The following is a 23,276-nucleotide window of genomic DNA, read 5'->3' as shown; positions in this document are numbered from 1 at the left end:
GTCAAAAAATGTCATAGTATAGTAAGGCATGAAAATTGGTCAAAAAATGTCATAGATAGTAAAGAAAATGGTCAAATAAATATAGTAAGGCATGAAAATTGGTCAAAAAATGTCATAGTATAGTAAGGGGTCAAAATTGGTCATTATTTCCTCTAAAATAACAACCTGGTAGAACAACAAAACTTTTACCTTCAAATATAATTCCAAATTATTTTTCCATCTTTTGATAGTTTGAACTTCATTACCCAGAAACCCTCTGTGTTTTTATTGTGATGGTTTGAAAGGTTTCTGATGATTGTTGTTATTTTCTCCTCAGGACTCAAAGCAGCTCAGAGAGAAGAGACACAGACGTGGAGATTTCCAGAAGGTCAGAGTTCGTCCATTGTTTTTATCACTGAGCTGCAGTTTGACTCTTTATAACCTGACACCTTTAACAAAGTTAAAACTAATCTGTATCATTAAAAGTAATCCATAAGAGTAGAGGTAGTAATTAGAGTATTTAAGAGACCATTTAAATTGTCTTTTTTCTCAGTGTAGCTACATAATATAAAAAGTATGAACAGTAGTTAATCTATCAGCTCAGTAGAGAATATTTGTATGACATTAGTTTGAAAACAGAGACTCAGTTCAATTCAAAAGAAACTTTAATGATTTTGTTTCATTTAACAAATCACAGTAATGATAATGACAGAGGTTTGACCACTAGGAGGCGCTTCTTTTCCACAGACTATCACAACACACAACTGTTTAATGATTGTATCATTGAACAGTTAAATGTCGTTAGCGTGTTCGTCTGTAAAATGAGCTCACGGCTCCGTCACAGTGGGAATAAAAATAAAGTGTTTGCAGTTGAAGTTTGCTGATGTTTCTATTGAAGTTCAACTGGAGACACGCTAACGACATTTAACTGTTCATGATACCATCATTGAATCGTAAACAGTTTTGTGTTGTTAAAGATGTTTGATGGACACGTGTTAGTGTGAAATAAGCTCACAGCTCCATCACATGTTGGTGGGACAATAAAACAAAGTGTTTCCAGTTGAGTTCAGTGTCTTGTTGTTAGAAGCAGCAGGTCTGTCAGTCTGTCTGTGATCAACAGCTTCATCACTCTGTGGTTTTCTTTCATCAGCTGCTTCCTCCTCCTCCTGCAGAGACACAGAGTGTTAATACTGCTGTTCAATTACTGTTGGTTATTAAAACCATTACCTACGGTTTAATTCCAGGAAATTGTTGCTTTTAAAGCAGAATTGATTGAATTATTTAACACTGTTAATGATTTCATAATCAAATGTTTAAGGTTGTTTGTAAAGAAATAAAACTGTTCCTACCTTCACCTTCAGTGGATCCAGACGTTTCTGTGAATTCACCTGAAAAACACAGACGATTGATTTAAAAACAGAATCTCTGACGACTTCTAACAAACAGCTGATCATTAGATGAGAATAGAATCAGTTTTCTACATGAACTGTGTGAATAAACTTTATTAATGAGTCTGTTTGAAGGTTGTTTACTGATTAACTGTTACACAGTTTAATGACTCAGTGTCTGTGGTGGACTGTTGATGCTCAAAGTTACCTGAAGGTCTCCGTGGTGGATCCTGGTCCTGGTCTCTGCACTCTGGATGAAGTGGTGACACCTGGAGGAAATAAAGAAGAAACATAGAAATGAAAATGATCAATACACCGTCACCGGTTTCAAACATCACGTCCACGTTAAACTGAGAGCAACACATTTTAAAAATGAAGCTTTGAAGTTTGTGTCTTTGCCGTCTGTCGATCAACCACTGAAGTGATCATGTGATTTACTGTGAAGAACATCATAAACACTCTGAAGTTACATGCAGGGTTTGAACTTGTGTCAGTATTTCTACACTGTAGTACTGTTACTACTACACCACAGACAGAAACAGAAACATTACAGCAGGAAGTTTTAAAGATTAAAGGTGAAAGGAAATGACACACTCTCCTTCTTCTTAACACATATTTAGTTAATGTGTTGTTTTGTCTTAGTTTATAAATAAAGGTAACATTCATTAATTCAGTCTGATTAAGTTTAGTATTAATTTACTCAAACTTTATGATCAGCTCTGATGACAGTGACTGAGAGTGAGGAGTTTTTTACATCCTGAATATGACGTGTGTGATTTCATATTTAACTGATTTTAAACTTTATATTCTGGATTTACAAAGATAGAGTTTATAACAGCAGCTTATTTTCTAGTTTTACACTGAAAAGATTCTTTTAGTTAAATTAAACTTTTTTTCCTGTGGTTAAAACACATAACTAATACAGTGTGTTTATGCCAAAATATTTAGTGAATAAAAACCAAAACTTTGTCCTGATTTTCTCTGATGTAGAAACAAAGTGAATATACTTTAACTGGTACTGAACAATAACTTTTAACAGCTGAGCATCTGTTGTGTTTATTGTGCTGGATTTGACCTGACTGTGTATTTAAATAAAAACACTCCATGCATTAATAACTGATCAAGTCGTTTTGTTCAGACTGGATAAATGTTTAGGACTCATACCTCTGTGGTGTGTGAGAGCTGGTGTTTCTGTCCAGGCTGCAGCAGCTGGAGAGGGAGACCTGGAAAGGCCTGGAAAAACCTGGAAAACACAAGAACGAGACTTTAATAAACTACAAAAAACAGAGTTTAGATTAATTTTATCATCCACCTATACATACAGCATAGAAACAACAGTGCACAGAGAGCAGGCCTCATAAATAAATGACACCCAGTCATTCTGTGTTCAGGGTCTGAATGACATAAGGAATAAAACACTTGTCTATGGAGAATGTGTTTTTGTGACGTGTAAATCACCTTCTCTGCAACTTTTACTATCTCACAGCTTGTTTTTCCTCTTTGTGCTCAAGTAGTTGTTCAAAGCTGTTCAATGATGAGATACTTTAAACCTGGCTCCTGTGAGACATTTCAACTATGTGTGGAAGATCATCAACTTCCTAATTAAGAACAATCATTCATTCCCAGTTTACCTGTCTGACACCTGTTCCCTCATGGAGGGAACATCAAAGTTAAACAGTGAAGGAGAACAGACTTTCTGCTAAAACCTTGACAATAACACTGAGGTGAAAAATTAATCAAAATTAATTCAGAAAAAAAGGTGAGCACAAGGACACACAATAACGAGCAGAGGCCTGTACTATAAAGTGAGGTTACTGTCTTACCAGGGTAACGTCAGGTGTAACTTCCTATTTAACCTGTACTACAAAAGGTGGATGGGTTTTACCTGAGGTCTGCTGCCATGGTCATTTACACTGCGTCTCTAAACTGCTCTGAGCAGTTTATGTATGTGGTTAATTCAGTGTTACTGTATGTATAAAGTATGCAGTGGATGGTAGAGGTATGTGGACAAATAAACAGTGTTTTTTATGCTGTGCATTTTCCATTTTCAATTTAATGACAGACAATAGACAATATAAAGCGACGGGCTGTTGTAATTGTAGACTTCATATCAAAACATGCAGCATTAATGATGGAAATATGAATGTGAACCACTTTATAAAATGTTTCCACTGAGGCTGAAATACTGTTAACATGAAGTTCATACTGAACATAACAGCATTACATTCATACATATACAGCCTGAGTGTTCCAGGCAGAACATCATTAACAGGAACAGCTCATTCTCAGACATGTGACCCACGTGTTGACTGTAATCATCACATATTTTATGTGTCCATAAGTCTCATATTACTCACAACCCCACAGAATTAACGTGCGCTCTTCATCTGAGAGATACGGTTTACGCACGCGCACTAACTCCGATCAAGTTAACACCAACTCAATTTACCGACATCTGAACCACCGTCGTACCCTTAAACACAGATCGAGCCAGGGTTTGTCAACCCCGAGTTAAATCAGACGAGATTAAACTCCTTTCATAGTACAGGCCTCAGGTAGACACTCACAGTGAAGCAAAACAACCGCAAAGATACAAAACTGCCACAAAGCGACAAAAAGCTGGGACGCAGCGCGATCACAAAGCTCTGACAAACCACCACAAACTGACTTTTAGCGACCAGAGTGACTGACAAAGACACAACATGTCTGCAAGTGACACAAACACTCTGTTACCCAGGCAATAAAAGTGACTGAAAATAGGAGGAAGGTCAAAAGATAAACTAGACGAGAGGGCTAATGCTAAAGCTAACGCCCCACGCTAATCAGTTAGCCGCTAGCTGTTAGCCTTACCTTAGCGTCGCACGTGTGCTCAGCGTCCAGCCTCACTCGTGTTCGACAAAAACAGCTCCAAAGCTCGTTTTAACATCCAGATTTCCTCGGTGATGAAGAGTCTTCGTGTGTTAACAAACTGATGCGACGAAGCGGCGACTCAAACGTTGATTTTACTCCGTATTTTTACTCGTTTTTTCCGTGTTTGTTTGTCCGCCGCTCTGCTCTCCTCCGCTCAGGTCACGTCGAATGACGGCAGACGCTAGCCAACGTCGTCAGACAAGGCGCTGATTGGTCGACCGACTGTGGCCCGCCTAGCTCCGCTCGTGATTGGTTGAATCAGCGGAAGTTGATGGGTGAAGAGCTGAGAGAGAAGCTGAGTGGGAAGGGCTCTGGTGGTCCGATTCGTTGGTCTACCGCCGCAAGGTGAAGCTCTCCAGGTGAGAGGAGTCTGGTTCGAATCCTTCCTGCCGCTGGACAGATTGTATAATCTTAATGAACATTAAACATGAAGATTTGCTGAAGATGAGGATTAATCAGCTGGTTGTTTTTTTTTTTTTTTTTTTTTTAATCAGAAAATCAACAAAATTGCAAAACTCTACCACAAAGTGTACAAAAATCTTCCTTTTAATAAACTTTTAATATGATGTTGTTTGTGTTATAATTATTCAGGAGGCAGAATCACTCACATTCTTGAGTCAGTTTTAAAGAACATCTTTAAATTTCAGTTTGAATTTAAAAAAAGATGTTTGTATAAAAATAAAGTGACTGTTAACCCATCTGAAATGGGGGTTTAATCTCTCCAGTGCAGATGAATTGGAGATCAGATAGTGTGAAGTGCAGAGCCACAACTGTCATATTTGCAAATGTATATTTTAGTCACATCTACTAGTCTGATAGTTTTATATCTAAGACTAAATGGTCCAACCAACATCATCCCATAAAATTACAATCTGACATATGTAAACAACATCAACAACTTCTATCGACTATGACAGACTTTGGTGTTCCAGTTTTCTACGAGAGAAATATGAAGAGACGGTTTCAGGAATTATTCAATTTCACAAGCAGCCAAACACAAAAGTGTAATTCCCCAACACAAATACTCTATGTGCCGTCAGTTTGCACCACTAGAGGGAAGCATTAAACCTCCTGTGAGATTTACAGTTTTTACAGACTACAATCAAAGTTGTACATTTTGAAATACAGTTTCAACTACTACAAATATTTTTGATATCTTTAATTACCATCCAGATGAGGAGAAATATTATTATGAATATATAAAGTGTGATTACAGAGAAGTGTGCTTGGAAAACCACTTACCATAGGAACTAACCAGCTGAACAGTGGTTGACTCACAGGAGGTTTAATGCTGCCCCCTGGTGGCCCAAAGTGAGGACACATGTTTATATTTGAGGGCCACTTCAGAGGAGCTGATATGGTGATATGTCTTGTTGTATTTCAACAATATTTTCACTCTTAACTCAGTGACGCTCTGTCTGAAAAACAAACAACACAAAGAGTGTGTCTCTGTAGTAAAACTGAGAGAAACTAAAGAGACATTAACAGATAAACAAGATGCAGACAGACAGAGATGTAATAATCTGTTTACCTGAGCTAGCATTAGCACTCATGCTGTGATAGATGCCCTTGCAGACTTCGAGCAGGATCTGGACCTGGACCCACTTCTGCTGGATCTGCTACAGAGTCCTGGAGTCCTGCCAACCCCCCTGTCTCCTTTCTCCTGCAAATGCAGACACAATACAAAAGCAAAAACACAGAGACTCTGAAAACAAATTCAACAAAATAAGCGCTGCATATCCTGTTAACACAACTTCTCCAGGCCTCTAGGGGGAGCACTAGAGCAGCCTGAGCTTGTGGGTCTCTTCCTCTCTGTGAAGGGCGGATGATAATAGATGATAAAAGATAACTTACCTCAAGCAGGAAGCTCTCAGGTGTCATCAGTTATATTTGTTCTTCCTGTGAAGAGGTGGTGGAGCAGCTCTGACAGGAAACCAGGACCTGGACCATCAACCATAGAAGCTTTTAGAGATATATAGTTTTTGTTATTGCGCTGTTTAAATATTTGAGGAGCGTGTGTTTTTGTTTATTATTTCCAGCACATTCTTCTACTACATCCATTTCACATTGCAGTTATTATATAGTTAGTTTGTGTCTCTGTAATTATCTGCCTGTGAATTCAAATATTACCAAAACAGTTAATGAATGCACATACGCCGAGCATGTACACATGTAAATAGTTATACAGGGGGCCTCTTATGTAAATGTACACACAGACACACACATATGGAACCGTCTCATCGCTGCATTCTAAATGACCGAGCCAATCAAATTTGCCTAATGAGACATCTGGCATTCTGCCTGCATGTGGATGTCAAGCCCAGAAACAGCTGTGTCTGTGCAGCCTTCACTCACACACACACACACACACACACACACTCTCTTTCTCTCTCTTCTTTCACCCTTTATCAGTGCTGTCAGATCTGGTGTAAAACTGAGGAAGAAAGACAGTGCTACACACTGAATCACACATTTATCAGGCAAACAAACAAACAAAAACACACACACACACACACACACACACACAGCAAAACACAGGGAGGAGTTGTGGTCGAGACTACACTGTTCACTGCACACACACATTTCCTTCACACATGCGATATATTATGCATACATGACTGTGTGTAACGCACTCACCATGGACATAAATTAGATATATGGCAGTGGTGGCGGCAGTAGGAGGGAGGTGGGGGAGTGAGTGTGAGTGTGTGTGTGTGTGTGTGTGTCTTGGGGGGGGTGTACAGGGTAGAGAGGAGGAGTGTGGGTGTGTGTTTGTGAAATTGGGGGGGGGGGGGGAACACAGATGGCTGTGGCCTGAGGCATTCGAGGTACTGCAGCTAAACATGGAGACTGCAACACACACAAGGAATATTAAGAGTGTGTGGGGGGGTGAGTATATACAGTATACTTTATGTAAGAAGACAGGATTAACACGCAGTACAAATACACAGTGACATTACACAGTAAAATCCGCAATGTTCATTTATATGTTCACTGACTTCAGTAAACATGTCAGTTAAAAGTCAGTGAACGTCTCTCCTATCTATTAAGTGTAAATGTCACACTATGATTACGTCCACATATTACGTTTTCGTTTTAAAACGCACCACTGTTACGTCTACGTCTCCATCTAACGTCTACATGAGTCTGGAGTTTTTGAACCCCTCAAATGAAGTACCTGTGTAGGGGAGCTGTCCATAGACGTCCAACCCTGGGCGCAGAATGGAATGAGTCTGTCAATAACAAACAAACAACAACAACAACAACAGTATTAGGTTATTTTATCTTATCGACACGATCAGTTAAATTTAACTAGCAACCTCTAAACAAAACAATTTAACAGTAACTTAATGCTACTTTGTAAACTCTCGTGTAATTTAAGTGTCTCCAAAACAACACAGTTATTAATTCATACTAAAGGCACATTAGCGTTACATCTTAGTAACGTAAATCCTTGAAGGACTCCCCGATAGGTAAACATTAGCCACAGGTAACTAGTCACTAATGTTAGCTAGTTTAGCCACACATGCAGTGTGTTTGCTATTTTACTGGAATCTATGGACGTTTCAGAGACACCGTGACAACATTAACGTTACCTCCTGTTAATATTGTCTAGCTTAAAGTTAGCTACTTAGCGTTAATTAGCTTAATGTTGCTCGCACAGTTAAGCTAGTCATCAACTTGGGCCCTTCGGTATTTGAAGATACAGCCAGCTGGACTGTGTGCTGAACAACAGTATAAAGTTGCACTCGAATGGCACTGAAATGCAACAAGTGATTTAATATGTGATTGCGAGAAACTCACATTGGACGGGGACAAGATGGCGCCATGGAATTTTCGGTCGGTTTGAAACGAGGAGGAAGTGGGCGGGGCTTCAATGGGAGCTTTTATACCACCGACTTTGAACTACGAACAGTGAGTATCTTATTCAATCTGTTGTTATCACAACCATAAAAGAAATCTATATTATTATTTAAGACTATTCAGGAATATACCTTAATTTACTCAAGTATATTTGATTCTCACTCTTTCCTGCCATAAAACAGCGCCAGTTATTCAAATACCCCATCAAATACTGCCATCTATTGGCGAAAAAGAGTAACTTTAGGTGACAGCATGGTGAGTGCCCCGTTTAACAGCGACATAAGCATTTTAAATACTAAGAAATAGAAAAGTAATAGTGGGGAGACTAAGGTAATAACACAAACTAATAGTATTAGAATTAAATTTACTCTTAAACATAGCCAGGATCCCCTTAAAAATACATACATAAATATAAATACATACATATATTTGCAAATATTTAAATATAAATTTACCACTCAGGCATAGCAGTAAAACAAGAAACTGCAGTTTTTAAAGTTGCGGCTAATCAATGTATGTCTCCTTTACTATCATTCAGGGTTAAATATTATACTTTTTAATCTATCACAATTAACATAATATAACATTCATCTCCAAATATTTCTTATAGTTTTATATTTTTCAATCCAGTACTTTTACCTGCGATGGAGTATTTTCATACTGTGCTATTGCTACTTCTATTTAAGTAAGATATATATTTTAGTCAGGTGATAAATACTATAAAAAAATACTATAAGGATGAGTATGAGTATACAGAATATTATTAGTATTTAGAGTAGAAATGAGATGAGAAACAGTCAATGTGTGAACTCTCAGGCCAAAACTGTAGAAACTGCAGCACAAAACAACAATTAGCAAAATGATGCTTTAAATGTAAAAAGAACCCCTGTAATGTTTTAAATACATTAAAATCTTTGTTCTAATCATCTTAAGTCAGTTTGGAAAGAAGACAGAGTTTGTCTGCATCTTTCCTCGTCCTCATCCCTATAACGCACATTAACAGTCACTGTCTTCACTGCAGAGTCTTTCAGCGGCCGACAGCTTCCCTCTGTCACGGCTCGTTCACACACCCCACAATAAAACTTTCTCTCTTTCTTTCTCTTTAGGTGCTTTTTTCATTCATTCAGTTCCTCTCCTGCTCTGCTCTGCCGCATTCCTCCCTCCCTCACCCTTCCCTCCCCCTCTCTCTCCCACTTGTCTGAACTCTGACAGGTGTGTAATTGAATGATTAATGACTACTAGAGTAACCCCCACTCCCACACACACACACACACAGACACACACTTTATGTTAAAATGGAATAGTACATATTTATGCGCACACATTTTCACATTACACACACATGTATTCATTTTGCTTCAATGGCCCAAATGGTCAAATTCAAACCAGTCTTGAAATGATGGAGACATTATAAGGAATGCGGCAGTACACTCAATATATGTGAAAACGTGAGGGCCAGTGGAGCTCATTTCAAATGACAATCACACCGTTTTCATTTTAAACTTTTACAAAAATCATTTCCTCACAAAAACGTCTCATTCATATAAATATTTTTCTCAAACGTATGCGTCTGATCTATGAAGTTTTGAGGCTAAACAAGCTGCACACCTCCACGTTCTCCTCAAACACTGCAACACAAATACACATAAATACCATTCATGCCCTTTCTCCCGCTCCCATTTGTCAACATAAAGGCAGATTTTATGCGGTGTAATTCCCACCGTCTAATGGAGTCCATGTTGGCGAGCCAATCACAAGCCACGGCTATGACCATGAATTATGTTGTGTTTGTGGAGTGAGGGCTGCCGCACACTGATGTATGAATAAAGAATGTGTTGTTGATTTTTCTGCCTGGTTGTGATGTTGCAGGTTTATACGCTTTGTGATCATTGTTTTCAAATAGCTGGAGCAGTGATATTCATGTCCAATATATTTGTTCAGTTCCAATGTTTTAATTTGTTTTTAGCCAAATTTTTCACATTTGTGTTCTTATCTTTAAAAGTATTATTCCTAGCCTTGTCAAATTATGTAAAATGGAGGACTGTGTGACTGAACCACGTAAAGGTTTGTACTGCTGCCTGTTGATTTTTCGTAAGGCAGATACAGTCTCTCATTAATGTCTTATTAATGGATGTGAAGATATTAAGAATAAAACAAGGTGTGGTGGTAGTTTTCAGTCATTTTCATTGTGCTAAAATGTTAAAAGTAGCTTAAAGTTTGGTCATTTAGTGAACAAAGTGCTAGTGAAACAGAAGTTGTTGCACCGAGTTGTGAAAGAGACGATCGAGAGGCTACGAGGAGGAGGAGGAGGAGGAGGAGTGAGGGGGCTCGTCCTGAACCACATGGCCGAGGAGCGAGTGCGTGGACGGACAAAGAGAAATGAAAAGTGGAGGGGTGCTGAGGTCAGGACCTGGGTGCTGGGCACAACAGCCATTTCCTGTTGACCTCTGTCTGAACTCTGGCCCCTGACCCCCTCCCTCCCTCCCTCCCTCCTCCTGCCCCAGGCAGAATGGGGGGCAGGATGATGGGTAAAGGGATGTGGAGGAAGAGGAGAGGTGAAGGTTATGGATGGGATGTGTACATGTGTTTTGAGTGTTTGCACTTGTTGACATATTATCTTTAATTTAGGTGATAAACAAGCAGGAAAGAAAAATGTGAGGACTGGAAACGATCCACAAAGGCCACGAGGAGTTCTGAGCTATAAAACATTAAAAAACATCCGACTTCTTTCCTCTGTGATAATCCAGCCTGCGTGACAAATGACTGCGGCTGCAGCCGGAGGCCTCCGTCAGAGTTAAACAGATAGTCGGAGGAAGGGACGGACGTGACTTATGACTGGAAAAAAAGGGAGGAAGATTACACTATTTTTCAAGAAAGGGTCCTGTGACAGTTGAGGTGGTTTATTAAAAAGTGTTTGAACATCTTGTGAAGGAGTCGAAATATCCCAGAGTGCTGTGGATTAGTGTAAATCAAGAACACACAAGTGTTTCTGGGCTGTTTTTAAAAATGTGCGCCGCCTGATTTTGACTTTTGTTGTGTTTAGGAAGTCATGAGTTCGATAAAATAAGATTAATAAAGTTGTTGTTGCCTCATGAAAACTATGATGTGTGACCAGAAGTCAGTCAGCTACGTTAAAATGAACTGTACGTAGGCAGGTTTGAAGCTTCCCAATGAGCAGAACATTGTTTGTTGTGTAATTTAGGTGGGATTGAAGATTAGATCCACTTCATGTTGACTTTTCAAAACCTGGGCCTTTAATTCAGTATATTTGACCATGTTAAAACCAAAAAAGCCAATTTACACATTCTCAAACCAATGAACAATTAAAAGATAACTCTAGTGTTTTTTAACCTGGGCCAGGGACGAAAATCTCTTTATTTAGGAGTAAGAACCAGAAACATCACTATATATACCAGACTCCATTGACAAAAACAGGAATTTTAGCTCACAGAACACAGGAGTTTCTGGAATACCACTGCCTCTATCTCTTAGTTTGTTTGTGTTTTTGTTGGATACTTTGACTCACAGGATCTGAATGCTTCTTCCACCACTGAAAGTCACACAATAACACAAACAAACGAACAGATGGAGGCAGCTGTATTCCAGCAGCTCTTGTGTTCTGTGAGCTAAAATTCCTGTTTTTGTCAATGGAGTCTGGTATTGATACATTGCGATGTTTCAGGTTAAACAAACTCCCAAATTTCCAGAACCATAACTTTTACTGGCTCTGGAAAAACAACCTTACAAACACAAAGACACAGATGACCACAACAAGTCTTAGAAAAAAACATTTTAATACTTTAACGATATTTCCCATCATCATTCAGAAATGTTTCCGAGCAGAGCGGAGAGGGAGCTGAATGTTTGAAGAGTCCTTTGGCTGCAGCTCCTCTCACACGCCGCCATGACAGACAAACATGTACTAGAAATGCTTACAGAAGTTTGTGTGTGTGTGTGTGTAAATGGCTTTCAGTGTAGTGCTGTGTGTGTGTGTGTGCTGTGTATTTGTAGGAAAGATCCTAAGGTTAACGGACACCTGTTGGCGTCTTAAGGAGGTCAGTGGTACGAGAGCGAGGCAGAACTGGAAGTCATTCATAGTGTTTTAGCTTCATGCTGAGGAAGAGCACTAAACGTTTCGACAAGCTCGTGTGAAGCTGCATCCGCCACATAAATAGAAAAATAGAATAAGAAACAACTCAAATCAGCTTTAAATAAAGTGTGTGTGAAGGAAGACAGGGAGCAGTGAGGAAGAAGAAGGCGTGCTCACAGGATCGAGTCCCGCCTGGCGTCCGTCCGTCCGTCTGTCCGTCCGTGTGCTGCTGAGGATAAATATTCATCCGTCTGTCTTTCTGGTCCAATCAGGCGTCTTCCTGTGGTTTCAGCAGGCATGATGGGTAGTGTAGTTTTAAAGCATGTGTCTCACCCACAGGACACAGTGGAAACATTTGGAGAGGAGGAAGCACTTCTACTCTGAGAGAGGTATGGCTTAAACCTGTGGGTCTAGACTGTGTGTGTGTGTGTGTGTGTGTGTGCGTGTGTGTGTGTGTGTGTTAGCGAGTGGAACAGCTACATTGAGGTCAGTGTCTTTCAGTGGGGAATGTAAACTTTCGGAGCAGTGTGTCTTTTTTTTTCTTTAAATAGTGTACTGTGTGCGTCATCACACACACACACAACCACACACACACACATACACACACACACATTCATACAGTAATTTTCCTTCACACACACCCACGTGCGCTAGTGTGCGTGTATGTCCAGTCCCTGCGCGAGGAGCGGCTCTGCGGGGTGTGCGTGCGGTGGCGGGTGGAGCAGCATGGCGGCGGCGGCGGCGGCGTGGGGGTGAGGGCCCGGGTACGGATGGAGGGAGGGGCCCGGGTGGGGAGGGTAGGCCGGCTGGGACAGGAGAGCGCTGGGGTAGTCGCCCTGCAGAGAAGACATCCCCTGGAGACCTGGAGGAAACAGGAGGAGCAGGTTTTTAATGGACGACGGATTCTGCTCCAATGACACGAAGGAACGGCGAAGAGAAACAGTCGACGCCATTTTAAATAATCGATCCACAGTATCTGAAGTCAAGTGTGTACGTTCGACTGAGAGGAGCGTTTCTACTTTATTTTACTTTAATTATGATGCATTGCATTTACATTGGAAGTCAGGACTGGGAGTGATGTCACCTCCGAGTTGAGACGTTGGAAAAACATGGACGCTCGCAGGAAAGCCTTTGTTGTTGTTGTTCTTCTCTCAAAGTATCAAAACTAATAAAAACCTCGGAGGACGAAAAAAAGCACAAAGATATCTTTGTTTTTCGCATATTTTGTTGCGTAAATGTTTTGATTACGATTGATTTGTCTTTCCGTTACCGAAACACAAAACTGACTTAAGGTGAAGTTAGCAGTTAGCAGAGTGTTCACTTCTATTGATGCGAGTAGCAGCCATCTTGAATTCTTTTTTTGACGTTGGGCGTTCCAGTTGAAACTCAGAAATTCCGACTTCAGAGTACAGCTGGAACAAACCATTGAATCATGTTTTGACCCCTAAAGATTTCCCATGTTTTCCATAATTCCCTGTAATATGTGGAGTGCACCCCCTAGTGTTCAATGCCAGTAATGCATGTCTTTATAGATGAATGGAAACGTCAACACAGCCACGGGAGAGAAGCTAATTTTTCCTCGTCCAGAGGTTGGTCTGCCAGGTGTGTCGCCATTTTTAAAGAATATTTTGTTAAAAGACGTATGAACCACAGCTAACATGCTACCAATGTTAGCTAAATATACCATTGAAAAGTTAGCTAATTTCTTTTTATGCTTTTTAACGTACAAGAGGCAAATTCTACACCGAAAAAAGGAGTTTTGCAATCACATCAGAAATCACAGGCGTTCCCATAGGAACGAATAGACTTCCATGTTTGAATCGTACGCGTTAACAGAGCTACGTGGAAATGAGGTGCTAGTACAATGATTTGGAGCTGAAACTCGACTCAGAAATGTATACACGTACAACGCAACGCAAAAGTGTGAATATACAGCAAGTGAAGCTCCATCATGGCTGGTTGTGAAAATATTTTTAGGATGGTGGGACAGTTTAAGGTCCTGCTAGCGGAGGCAGGAAAGCCCAGAAAAATCGTTCGAAAAAAAAATTTACATCGCGTTTTCACTGCGTAATATTCGCATTTTATATGAGTCAGTTCAAAAATTCAATTGACTTGCAAATTAACCACTCGTTTGGATTTACTGATAATTACTAAATATTGATTATAACTGGATTATATTCTGCATGTTTTGTTCCCTACAGGCTACCGTACCTGCCGTCCGAAGACCGAGGTGGGCCTGTCCGTCAAGGCCGTAGCCTCCGAGAGCTGCTCCCTCTGGGCTGTAGGGACCACCCTGACCTGTGAGACAACACAGAGTCAGACACAAATACACAACAAACACACACACACACACACACCGAGCAGCTGACTGACTTATAAACACTGACCTGAGCGATTTGACTGGTCAATCATCGGCTGAACTATTCTCCTCCTGGCGTTGATGAACCTTTACAGAGGAGAGAGAGGGTGAGTTAAGAGAGAGAGGGTGAGTTTGGGGGGGGGGGGACTTTGGGGGGGGGTGGACGACGTCCCCCGTTAATGGAGAAAAAGCCGACTGGGAGAACCACTAACCTTTTCGCTTTTACAACCACTTAACCCTTTCAGAGAGCAGAGTAAATCAACGTTAGGGCAGAGCAGGTATCGATCGGCTCCTGTGATAATTGATTGATCTGCATTGATTGGGTCACTGTGTGTGTGTGTGTCAAATAAAAACACACAACCTATCAGATTACAAAATACACTGTTAGCGTGTGATGCTAACACTCCATGTCTTTAAGCTTCAGTGTGTAGTGTGTGTAGATTTATGTCTGAGGAGTGTATGGGGAATTTGGGAGCTGTAAATCATCTGATTATTGGATATTGATTTGCTATTCTGTTTTATGGACATGGAGCGAGTAGATTTTATTGCTCTGCGGCTTCAGAAAAAATGCTGAGTCGGACGTTTCTTCGCTCCTGTGTAATGAAGTCAGATCACAGTCTTCTCTTGTAAAAGTGCGACGTTTCATTTAATTAACATTTATTCACACAAAACAAAAAGTGACCTCAGCGAGCTGTAAAACACAGATGCTGCTCAGCTCTGTTATTGACACGGCGGCGGCCATGTTGTCAAATTGAAAGTTGACGCTGTCCATTTAAAGAAGACAGTTTAACTGATTATTGATACGCCGCAGGGCTTCAGAATTAGCGTATTGATTTCATGTGCACTGACCAGTTGTTGACCTGTAGGATGGTCAGACCCGTGTCCTGCGACAGCTGCTTCTTCTGCTCCTCGGACGGGTACGGGTGCTGGGAGAGGACACACAGAGCGACGGGTTAAAGAAAGCTCACGTTTTCACCCTCTGTTAAAAGCAACATCTGACCTGCCTCATTTAAGAGCTAATTACCAATCTAACCACCTCAGCAACATTCCACTCCATTTCTATCACTTCCACTATTATTCACATGATCACTTAATCCCCCTGATTTTTCATTTTAATTTAATTGACCTCCATTATACACTCGCTTCCCCTCTCTGTCTATTCTTGTCTCGTGTTAAATCCTCTCTCTCTGTAATTATTCTTTGCTTTATTACAGCTCTGCAGGACGGTTTTAATTACGCTCAAAGTTCACTGTTTCCACGTGAAGCTCTCTCTGTCTCTGTCTTACCGACAGGTGCTGGAAGAGCCACGCTCTCATGATGTTTGTGGCCACTTTAGGGAAGATCCCTCTCTTCTTGTTGTTCCTCCTGTCTCGGTCGGACTCGTCCTCCTCTCCTGTGCTGGGCGAAGCCACTCCTCCATCCAGACCGTCGCCTGCAGGGAGACCAAGGAAACACTGGAGCTTAAAGGCTGCGTCTGTGAATCTACCAGCATCAGTCACAAAAATCTTGAAGATGGAGAGGATTCCTACAGAGACAGAGCTTTTTATTAAAGAGGAAGATCCTCTTTGTTTAATCAGAAACAGACGTTTTATTACTGCCAGACTCCACTGACAAAAACAGTAATTTTACTGCACAGGAACACAGGAGCTGCTGGAATACAACTGCCTCCATCTGTTTGTTTGTGTGGTAATTTTACTTATGTAAAGGATCTGAACTTCTTCCACCACTGAAAGTCACACAATAACTCAAACAGTGGCAGCAGTATTCCATCAGCTCCTGTTTTCCTGCTTGGTAAAATTACCATTTTTGTCAGTGGAGTCTGGTACTGATGTTTCTGGCTAAAGAAAAAGGATCTTCCTCTTTAATAAAAAGGTTTATCCCTGTAAAGATTTGTATCCCTACCAATCATTTACAGTGGTGTATGTATAATAAGCTGTGTGAGTGTTGCTGCAGATGTGGCAGCTGTGTGCGTGCACACCCTTGTTTTCCCTGCATGCATCTGTGCAGTGTGTGTGTGTGTGTGTGTGTGTGTACCTGTGTCGCTACAGTTGTCTGCTGTGCTGTGTGAAGGCAGGCCGCAGGTGCCTGGAGTTCCCAGAGGAGTAGAGGCACATTCATCCGGCTCCCGAAGCCACGATGCATTCTGCAGGCGAGAGAGGAGGAGGAGGAGGAGGAGGAGGAGGAGGAGGTGGTGGTGAATTCCCAGTCATTATTCAGCTGGACAGGTGAACGGCGGCTGCTTAACTCACCTGCTCTGACAGACTGGTGCAGGATCCGGTGAAGTCCTCCATGTCGGACTTGGAGCCGCCCTCCCGCTCGTCCAGGACCAGGTCTGTGGGCATCTTGCCCTTCAGACAGGTGATGTAGCGGTGGCAGAAGTTGTCACACAGGTCGTGCACCTGAGGAGACACAGGTGGAAACTGTTAACCCCACAGTTAGGTTCTCGTTTCGATGGTTGCTCTGTGTAACCTGTGGACCTGGACGGTAACAAACGTCAGGTCTTCTGGGTAAAACTGTAGCTTAATTAGAGCGAAGGGAATTTAGAACTACAGAGACCATCATCCTTTGCACTGCGCTCACTCTCTCTTCAAATCTACATTAAAGATGGCGGACGCTGGTGTTGGAGGTGAGGGAGAACGAGGAAACATTTGTTTCCCCGAGTCACGAAATGAGAGACTGAGGTTAGCTACACATCAGGGAATACGACTGACTGATTTTGCTCTTTAAAAATAAAAATAATACCTTGTTAATTGTTCAATAAACAGATTTTCTCAAGTCTTTACTTGGCTTTTTAAAAAAATATCGCAATAAATATCATAAAAGACTTAGAAGTCATTAAAAATCAGCCTTTATCTTTGATTTCCAGTTGAAAACTTTGAAAATATCAAGAATTTTAAACAGAGTTTAAGGGGATCATGGGTAATATACACTGTTTTGTGAGTGGGCTGCAGGGGGCGCTGCTGCTCAGCAAAGTTACAGTTTGTTGCTTTAACCAGATTTCTAAATTAAAACGCAAAGATTCCCTTTAACTTCCTCAAATGTTTAGTTATAATCAATCACATCTGATTAATGAACTTTTCCCAAACGAAACACGTGAATTAAAATGTAAAAAAACGCACTGAGCTTCCACCAACCTTCTCTAACTCCAGTAAATGGAAGCGGAGAACCTGTATGGCCTGGATCATCTGTGTGGGAGAGAACACAGATTAATGATCAATCATCAATAGCTTCGTATTTTAGCGTGACGTCGGCGTTAGCTTCATACCAAGTTGTCCAGCTCAGGATTGGACGAGAAGATGGGTTTCTCCGATCGAATCTGCAAACACAAACCCAACTGATTATCACACATTTGAAAACGACAGGATTGGTTATTTTTCGCGTGTATCTGCTCTGTGATTGGCCGGTCTCCACTCGCCTGCTTAGCGAAGGCGGCGATGTCGTCGTTGAAGGACTCGGAGGAGCAGACGTCGCTGTGGCTGGTCATGCCGGGGAGGTGGGAGGAGGCCGACAGGGAGGCGGAGTCTCGGGGGGAGCAGGTGGCCAGCTCGCACTTCTCAAACACTAAGGCCAGCAGTGGAAACAGCGGGTGACTGCACACACACACACACACACACACACACACAGTTAACATACTACACTGTACATAAACACAGTGACAGTTGACTCACTGTGCACATGATGTATTTACAGAAGGAAACTTTACACCAGAGGGCCGTAAACGCCTCACATGTATTTTCATATTGTGCACAAACACACTGAACGTTAATCTGCTGAGAGTCTCTGGTTTCAGACTCCGCTCACCCGTAGATCTGGTCTTTGTGGTGTTTCAGGGAGTCCGGGATGGTGGGTCCGTACTGCGGGGGAGGAAGCGGCCTGACGTCGTCCCCGTACCCCCCCACCGACATGCCCTCCGACCCTGAGTAGTGCACCAGCTCTTCATACTGAAACACACACAAAAAACATAAAAACCAAAAAATCAGGTGATTTCATTACATGAGGGAGCGACGCTCAGTGAAGAGGATCTGATGTGGTTTTACTGTGATATTATCATTCACTGCTGCGTCATGTGTGTGTATAATAGGTGAGCTTCAGCTGCAGCTGGCATTATTATTATTATTATTATTATTATTATTACTGTGATCTATAAAATGACAGAAAACAATAAAAAACAATCACGTTCACCTAAAGCCAAAATTTATATGTTAAATCTGTTTTGTCTGAGTAACAGTCCAGAACCAAGAGAATTCAGTTTACTATCAAGATATTCACAAAAGGAAAAGCTAAGACCTGTGTGTTTAGGCTGCAGCTGGCATTAATGTTATTATTCTGATCTATAAAATGACAGAAAATAATTAAAAACATCAATCACGTTCACCCAAAGCCAAAATGTACATGTTGACTCTGCTCGTTTTGTCTGAGGAAAAGTCCAGAACCAAGAGAAAGAAAGACAGAAAAGCTAGAACCTGTGATTCTGTGTCATTCTTGATTTTCTGGATGCAGTAAATGGTGAATGATGTGTACATGCATGTGTTTTTGTCGATGTTAGAGACAGTAGAGCAATCATTCAACTGAAATAAAGCAGAAACTGTCTGATAATATACTGTGGTTATAGTAAACTACTCCCCAGGTGTGTGTGTGCAGATTTCTTCGCTGAGAAAAGCCTCTGTGATTTCGGTGTTTTCGCCTCAGCTCTCAGGATTAATAACCTCGAAAACGCGTCGCAGTCGAGCTGAAGAAAGCTGCTGTTTTACTGTCTGATGCTTAGAGGAGGAGGAGGAGGAGGAGGAGGAGATGGATCCTCGGAGACGCTGTAGTCGCTAATATCATCTCCTCCCTCCCTAAACTGGAGACGAGACGGGAGCCATGCTGCGACAGCAACACACACTCCTCACACACACATGCAGATACAGCAGCATCATGAATATACATGTCCTCCTCCTCCTCCTCCTCCTCCTCCTCCGTGTTATGGAGCTAATTTGTGCTTCGCTGCAGCTTCTGTCTCAGGTCAGCAGATCTGCTTCTGTTTCTGTTGGATGGAGCAGACAGGACAGCACCTGCTGGACTCCTCTCACTCTGTTATTTTAACCACGCTGTAAAAAAGTTCTGATGTCCTCACACTAACAGACTCTGAATTACACTTGTTAATGTTCCTGACACAGTTTCCTCCAGATAAAGATGATTTTTGTTGTAAAACTCAACATAGATCCAGTCTTTCCCTCTGGGAGTTTAATAAAAGACAGATTCAATTATTCCTCCTCTGCAGGCGACCTCCTGGAGGTCTCTGGACCCGCACTTTGGGAACCGCTGTCCTGACTGGCTTATCAAATTATTGTATGTCAGAGTCCCATATGGCCCAGCCAGGATCACAGAAAGCACCTGCTCTGAGGCCCTGGCCCGGACACCTCCTAGTTTTTATGGAGGCCTGGCTATTAACACAATCACCGCTATCGGATTGCGCGTCTCTCTTTACGCACGGCTCCTATCGGGTTTCCTGTGCGTCCTGCGGATCAAAGCGCGCAAAGTCGAGATGACAAATTCCGCGAATTTTCCCTTTTTCTGGGAGAGTGAGAGTCACGGAGGAACCAGGACAACAACCTCAGAACCACTTTTTTAATTGTGTTGTTTCAACCGAAGCGGTAAAGTTTTCACAGGCCTGACAGGCGCGAAGGTTTTAACTCCTCAGGTCCAAAAACAAAACATCCACCGAAGGAGGAACATGGTTTAACTCTGCAGGACAGAGTTTGAGCTTTAAGGTTAAAATGTCTAAAATAAACAGTAAAACACAAGCTTCGTGTCAAAGATCTGACGCTGGAAAAACAAGAAATAAACCTCCAGTTTTAATTAAGAACAACGACTCTTTTAACTCTGTAAACATCTAAATTAGAAAATAATATAAAGCCTATTATCTTGTTAAATGTTAAACTTAACAGTTCTGCAAAAAACAAACAAAACTCATTTGAATTCTCTCGTTTTCTCAGCGCGTCAGTTCAGAAAAAAAGGCGAATTTAATCTGTTAAAATGTTCATTAAACACTTTGATGAATTTTCTTTCAGTGTTTCTGTATTTTAATAAACAAAACAATCACATTAAAGACGCACAGGGTCTTTAGAGAAACTGGAATCTTTAAAAAGTTGATTAAAGTTTTAAATGTGTTCATCTACAGGCGGATTCTTTTAAAAATATAAATGAAACCAGGAACAGATTTAAACTGGAGTTTTGTCTGATAAACAGCAGAAATTTTTCTTTTAAAATCGCAAAATTCACGGTTCACGTGTGTTTTAAACAAACACATTAAACCAAACTGCGTTTAATTTTCGCCTGGTTTTGCAGGAAGGCTCCTCCTCAGTAAAAGCCTGTTATTTCTGCTGCAGTTTCATGTTGAATATCTTGATTTAAATTCTGTTTTTTCTTCTTCGGTCGTTGTGACCGCTTCTCCTCTCAGGACTCGGTCTGTCTGCAGCCCGCCAGCCTCTCTCTCCTCCACCACCTCCTCCACCTCCACCACCATGCCTCTGAATCACTGTAGCAAAAAACTGACCTACTTACCGAGTTGAAGAGCTGCATCTCCTCTGCCTCTTAATGACCCACACTGCTCTCCCTCTCTAACCTTTATGCGCCATTATAACGCCTCACTGACATTACACGACTGTAAACCCTCATTATTTAAAGCAGAGGGTGGAATATCAGAGCCGGGTTCCTGGTGTCTCTGCGCTGCATTATGGATCAGAGGTTACGGCTGGTTCAGAGGGGGAGGACGGGGTAAAAGTTTTCGCAGCATCATGAAGACGCTTCAACAGAAATATGTGCTGGTGCGTGTGGAGCGGTTGTGGATCGGGTTTAAAGGAGGAGCTGGTGCTCTCAGCTGGCACGCTTTCCTCCTGTTTAGCCCTAAACACTCAACCCGTGCCAGACCAGCTCAGTCCACTAGTCTGCTTCCACCGGGCCTGTCTGTTTTTGACCGTGTGCGGCTGCTAAAACCAAAGAGGATCTCCCACCATATGAGGCTGTTTAATGACCTCCTCCTCCTCCTCCTCCTCCTCCTCCACCTCGGTGTTTTCTGAAGCAGCAGGAGCTGCTCTCAAACAATCACATCTTTAAAGAGAGAGAAAAACAGCACCTACCCTCTTCTCCATGCGCCTCGACAGCCAGTCCTACACCGGAGATGATGATGCGCGGCTCGGCTCTGCTCGCTGCCTCCGTCCCTGCGAAGAATAATAATAAAAAAAAACAGAAAGTGAAGGTTATTATTTATTTATTTATTTATTTACTCCGCCGCGTTAGGAATTAAGTTGTAAACACATTTAACATCAAGTGCAAACGACCTCGTCTTTAAAACAGACACACTCCAGACCTGTTTCTATCTGTTTACTCCCGAGCCCGTCGCCTTTTATATTACAACATAACGACGGGACTGGAGGGTTTTATGGACGTCTGATACCCTGATGCCCCATTCCCCGCGTGAGCCTAATGGGTTATAATAACGGCGGGAGGTAATAAACGCTCTAATAGAGCGTAAACGCTATTTCCTGCTGATGTGGAGTCACACACGGCTCCGGTAGACGGTGTTAAAATGTCCCACCGAGATGTAAATATCCAGTTCTGTCCTGGTCCTGGTCCTGGTCTTGGGAGAGGAAGGTGGGTGAGGGTGGGGAGGTGGTGGAGGAGGAGGAGGGCCGGGTCCGGTGTATAGTCCAGAAAAACCCGTGGAGAGAAAAGGGGGGTTCCTCCTGGTCCTGCAGCGCCTCTCCTCTGGCTCCGGGGGGCTCGCGGAGACCTCGCGGATGATGATGATGATGATGATGATGATGATGATGCTCGGTGCTCGCGTGGAAGACAACAAGACACAGAAAGAAAAAGCCTCCCTTCCGGTTTCTCTCGCGCTCTCTCGCTTGCTGTCCGCGCGGCGACAGGCTGGAAAATGTCACGGCTGGAGAGCGAGCGATGGTGTTTTCAGACCCCGAGAGAGGAGCGAAGAAGAAGAAGAGGAGGAGGGAGGAGGAGGAGGAGGAGTGGTGATGGTGGCGGTGTGTGGGGAGGTTCCGCAGGGTCAAAACGCGACGGGGTCCCTTGGCTCCCCCTCCCTCCTCTTCCTCCTTTACTCCTCCTCCTTATCACAAACAAAAACGCCAAAGAAGAAGAAGAAGAAGAAAACGACCCCCTCGGTCGTTTTATCTCAGCCGATATCACTCCTCCATCCCTCCCTTCTCCTCGTGCTCTCTGCAGCTGCGCTATTATCAGCTCTCTCCGGCGGGATGGAGCATGTTCAACACGGATTGTTAAACTCTGGATAATCAATTAAAGTGATAAGAATATGTTCCTGTTATGCTCCTGCAGCAAAAAGTGAATTAAACCCAATTAAAATCGATTAAACCTGTTATTTTAATCCGCAGAAAAGTTCATTTTAAAGGAGACTTTAGCGAAAATAAAAAGTTTGAACCGTGTTGCTCCTCTGCAGGATCATAAATAAGTCTGCAGTGTGTTGGCTGACGGCTGATAATCGCTTCCAGAGCGTTTTATTGTCTTTATCCTTTTGCCCAAACGTCGCCCTTTGGCTCCTCTGTTTTTGTTGATTGAGAGAAGTGAGAAAGTTTCATTTGAACCCACAGACTTTCTCACATGTCGGAGCAGCGGCGTTGTGTTGCAAATGACACCTGAGTAACATCATAATTATTCAAAACGCACTTCA

General features: G+C 42.1%; 1 protein-coding gene and 1 long non-coding RNA gene across 2 annotated transcripts; both read right to left on the bottom strand.

Moving 5' to 3' along the window:
- Positions 1–850: 850 nt before the first annotated feature.
- LOC108882384 (uncharacterized) lies at positions 851–6,030 on the bottom strand. Its single transcript, XR_001960776.2, has 7 exons — positions 5,809–6,030; positions 5,520–5,695; positions 4,218–4,669; positions 2,532–2,610; positions 1,576–1,636; positions 1,329–1,367; positions 851–1,145 (listed from the first exon to the last, which is right to left on the bottom strand). It is a non-coding gene; the product is annotated as an uncharacterized LOC108882384 (long non-coding RNA).
- A 5,888-nt stretch (positions 6,031–11,918) lies between these two features.
- Positions 11,919–22,647, bottom strand: meis3 (myeloid ecotropic viral integration site 3). The gene is made up of 13 exons (XM_018674852.2): positions 22,170–22,647; positions 21,712–21,792; positions 18,392–18,531; positions 18,006–18,180; positions 17,856–17,906; positions 17,725–17,775; positions 16,840–16,989; positions 16,625–16,733; positions 15,877–16,022; positions 15,440–15,516; positions 14,619–14,677; positions 14,443–14,529; positions 11,919–13,093 (listed from the first exon to the last, which is right to left on the bottom strand). The coding sequence occupies exons 2-13, from the start codon at positions 21,721–21,723 to the stop codon at positions 12,882–12,884; spliced, it is 1,269 nt and encodes a 422-aa protein (XP_018530368.1). The 5' UTR covers positions 21,724–21,792; positions 22,170–22,647; the 3' UTR covers positions 11,919–12,881.
- Positions 22,648–23,276: the final 629 nt, after the last annotated feature.

The sequence above is a fragment of the Lates calcarifer genome, linkage group LG21 (assembly GCF_001640805.2).
Source record: "Lates calcarifer isolate ASB-BC8 linkage group LG21, TLL_Latcal_v3, whole genome shotgun sequence".
Lineage (NCBI taxonomy): Eukaryota > Metazoa > Chordata > Actinopteri > Centropomidae > Lates > Lates calcarifer.
Note: the sequence above shows the minus strand (reverse complement) of the source record. Positions and strands in the feature narration are given on the sequence as shown.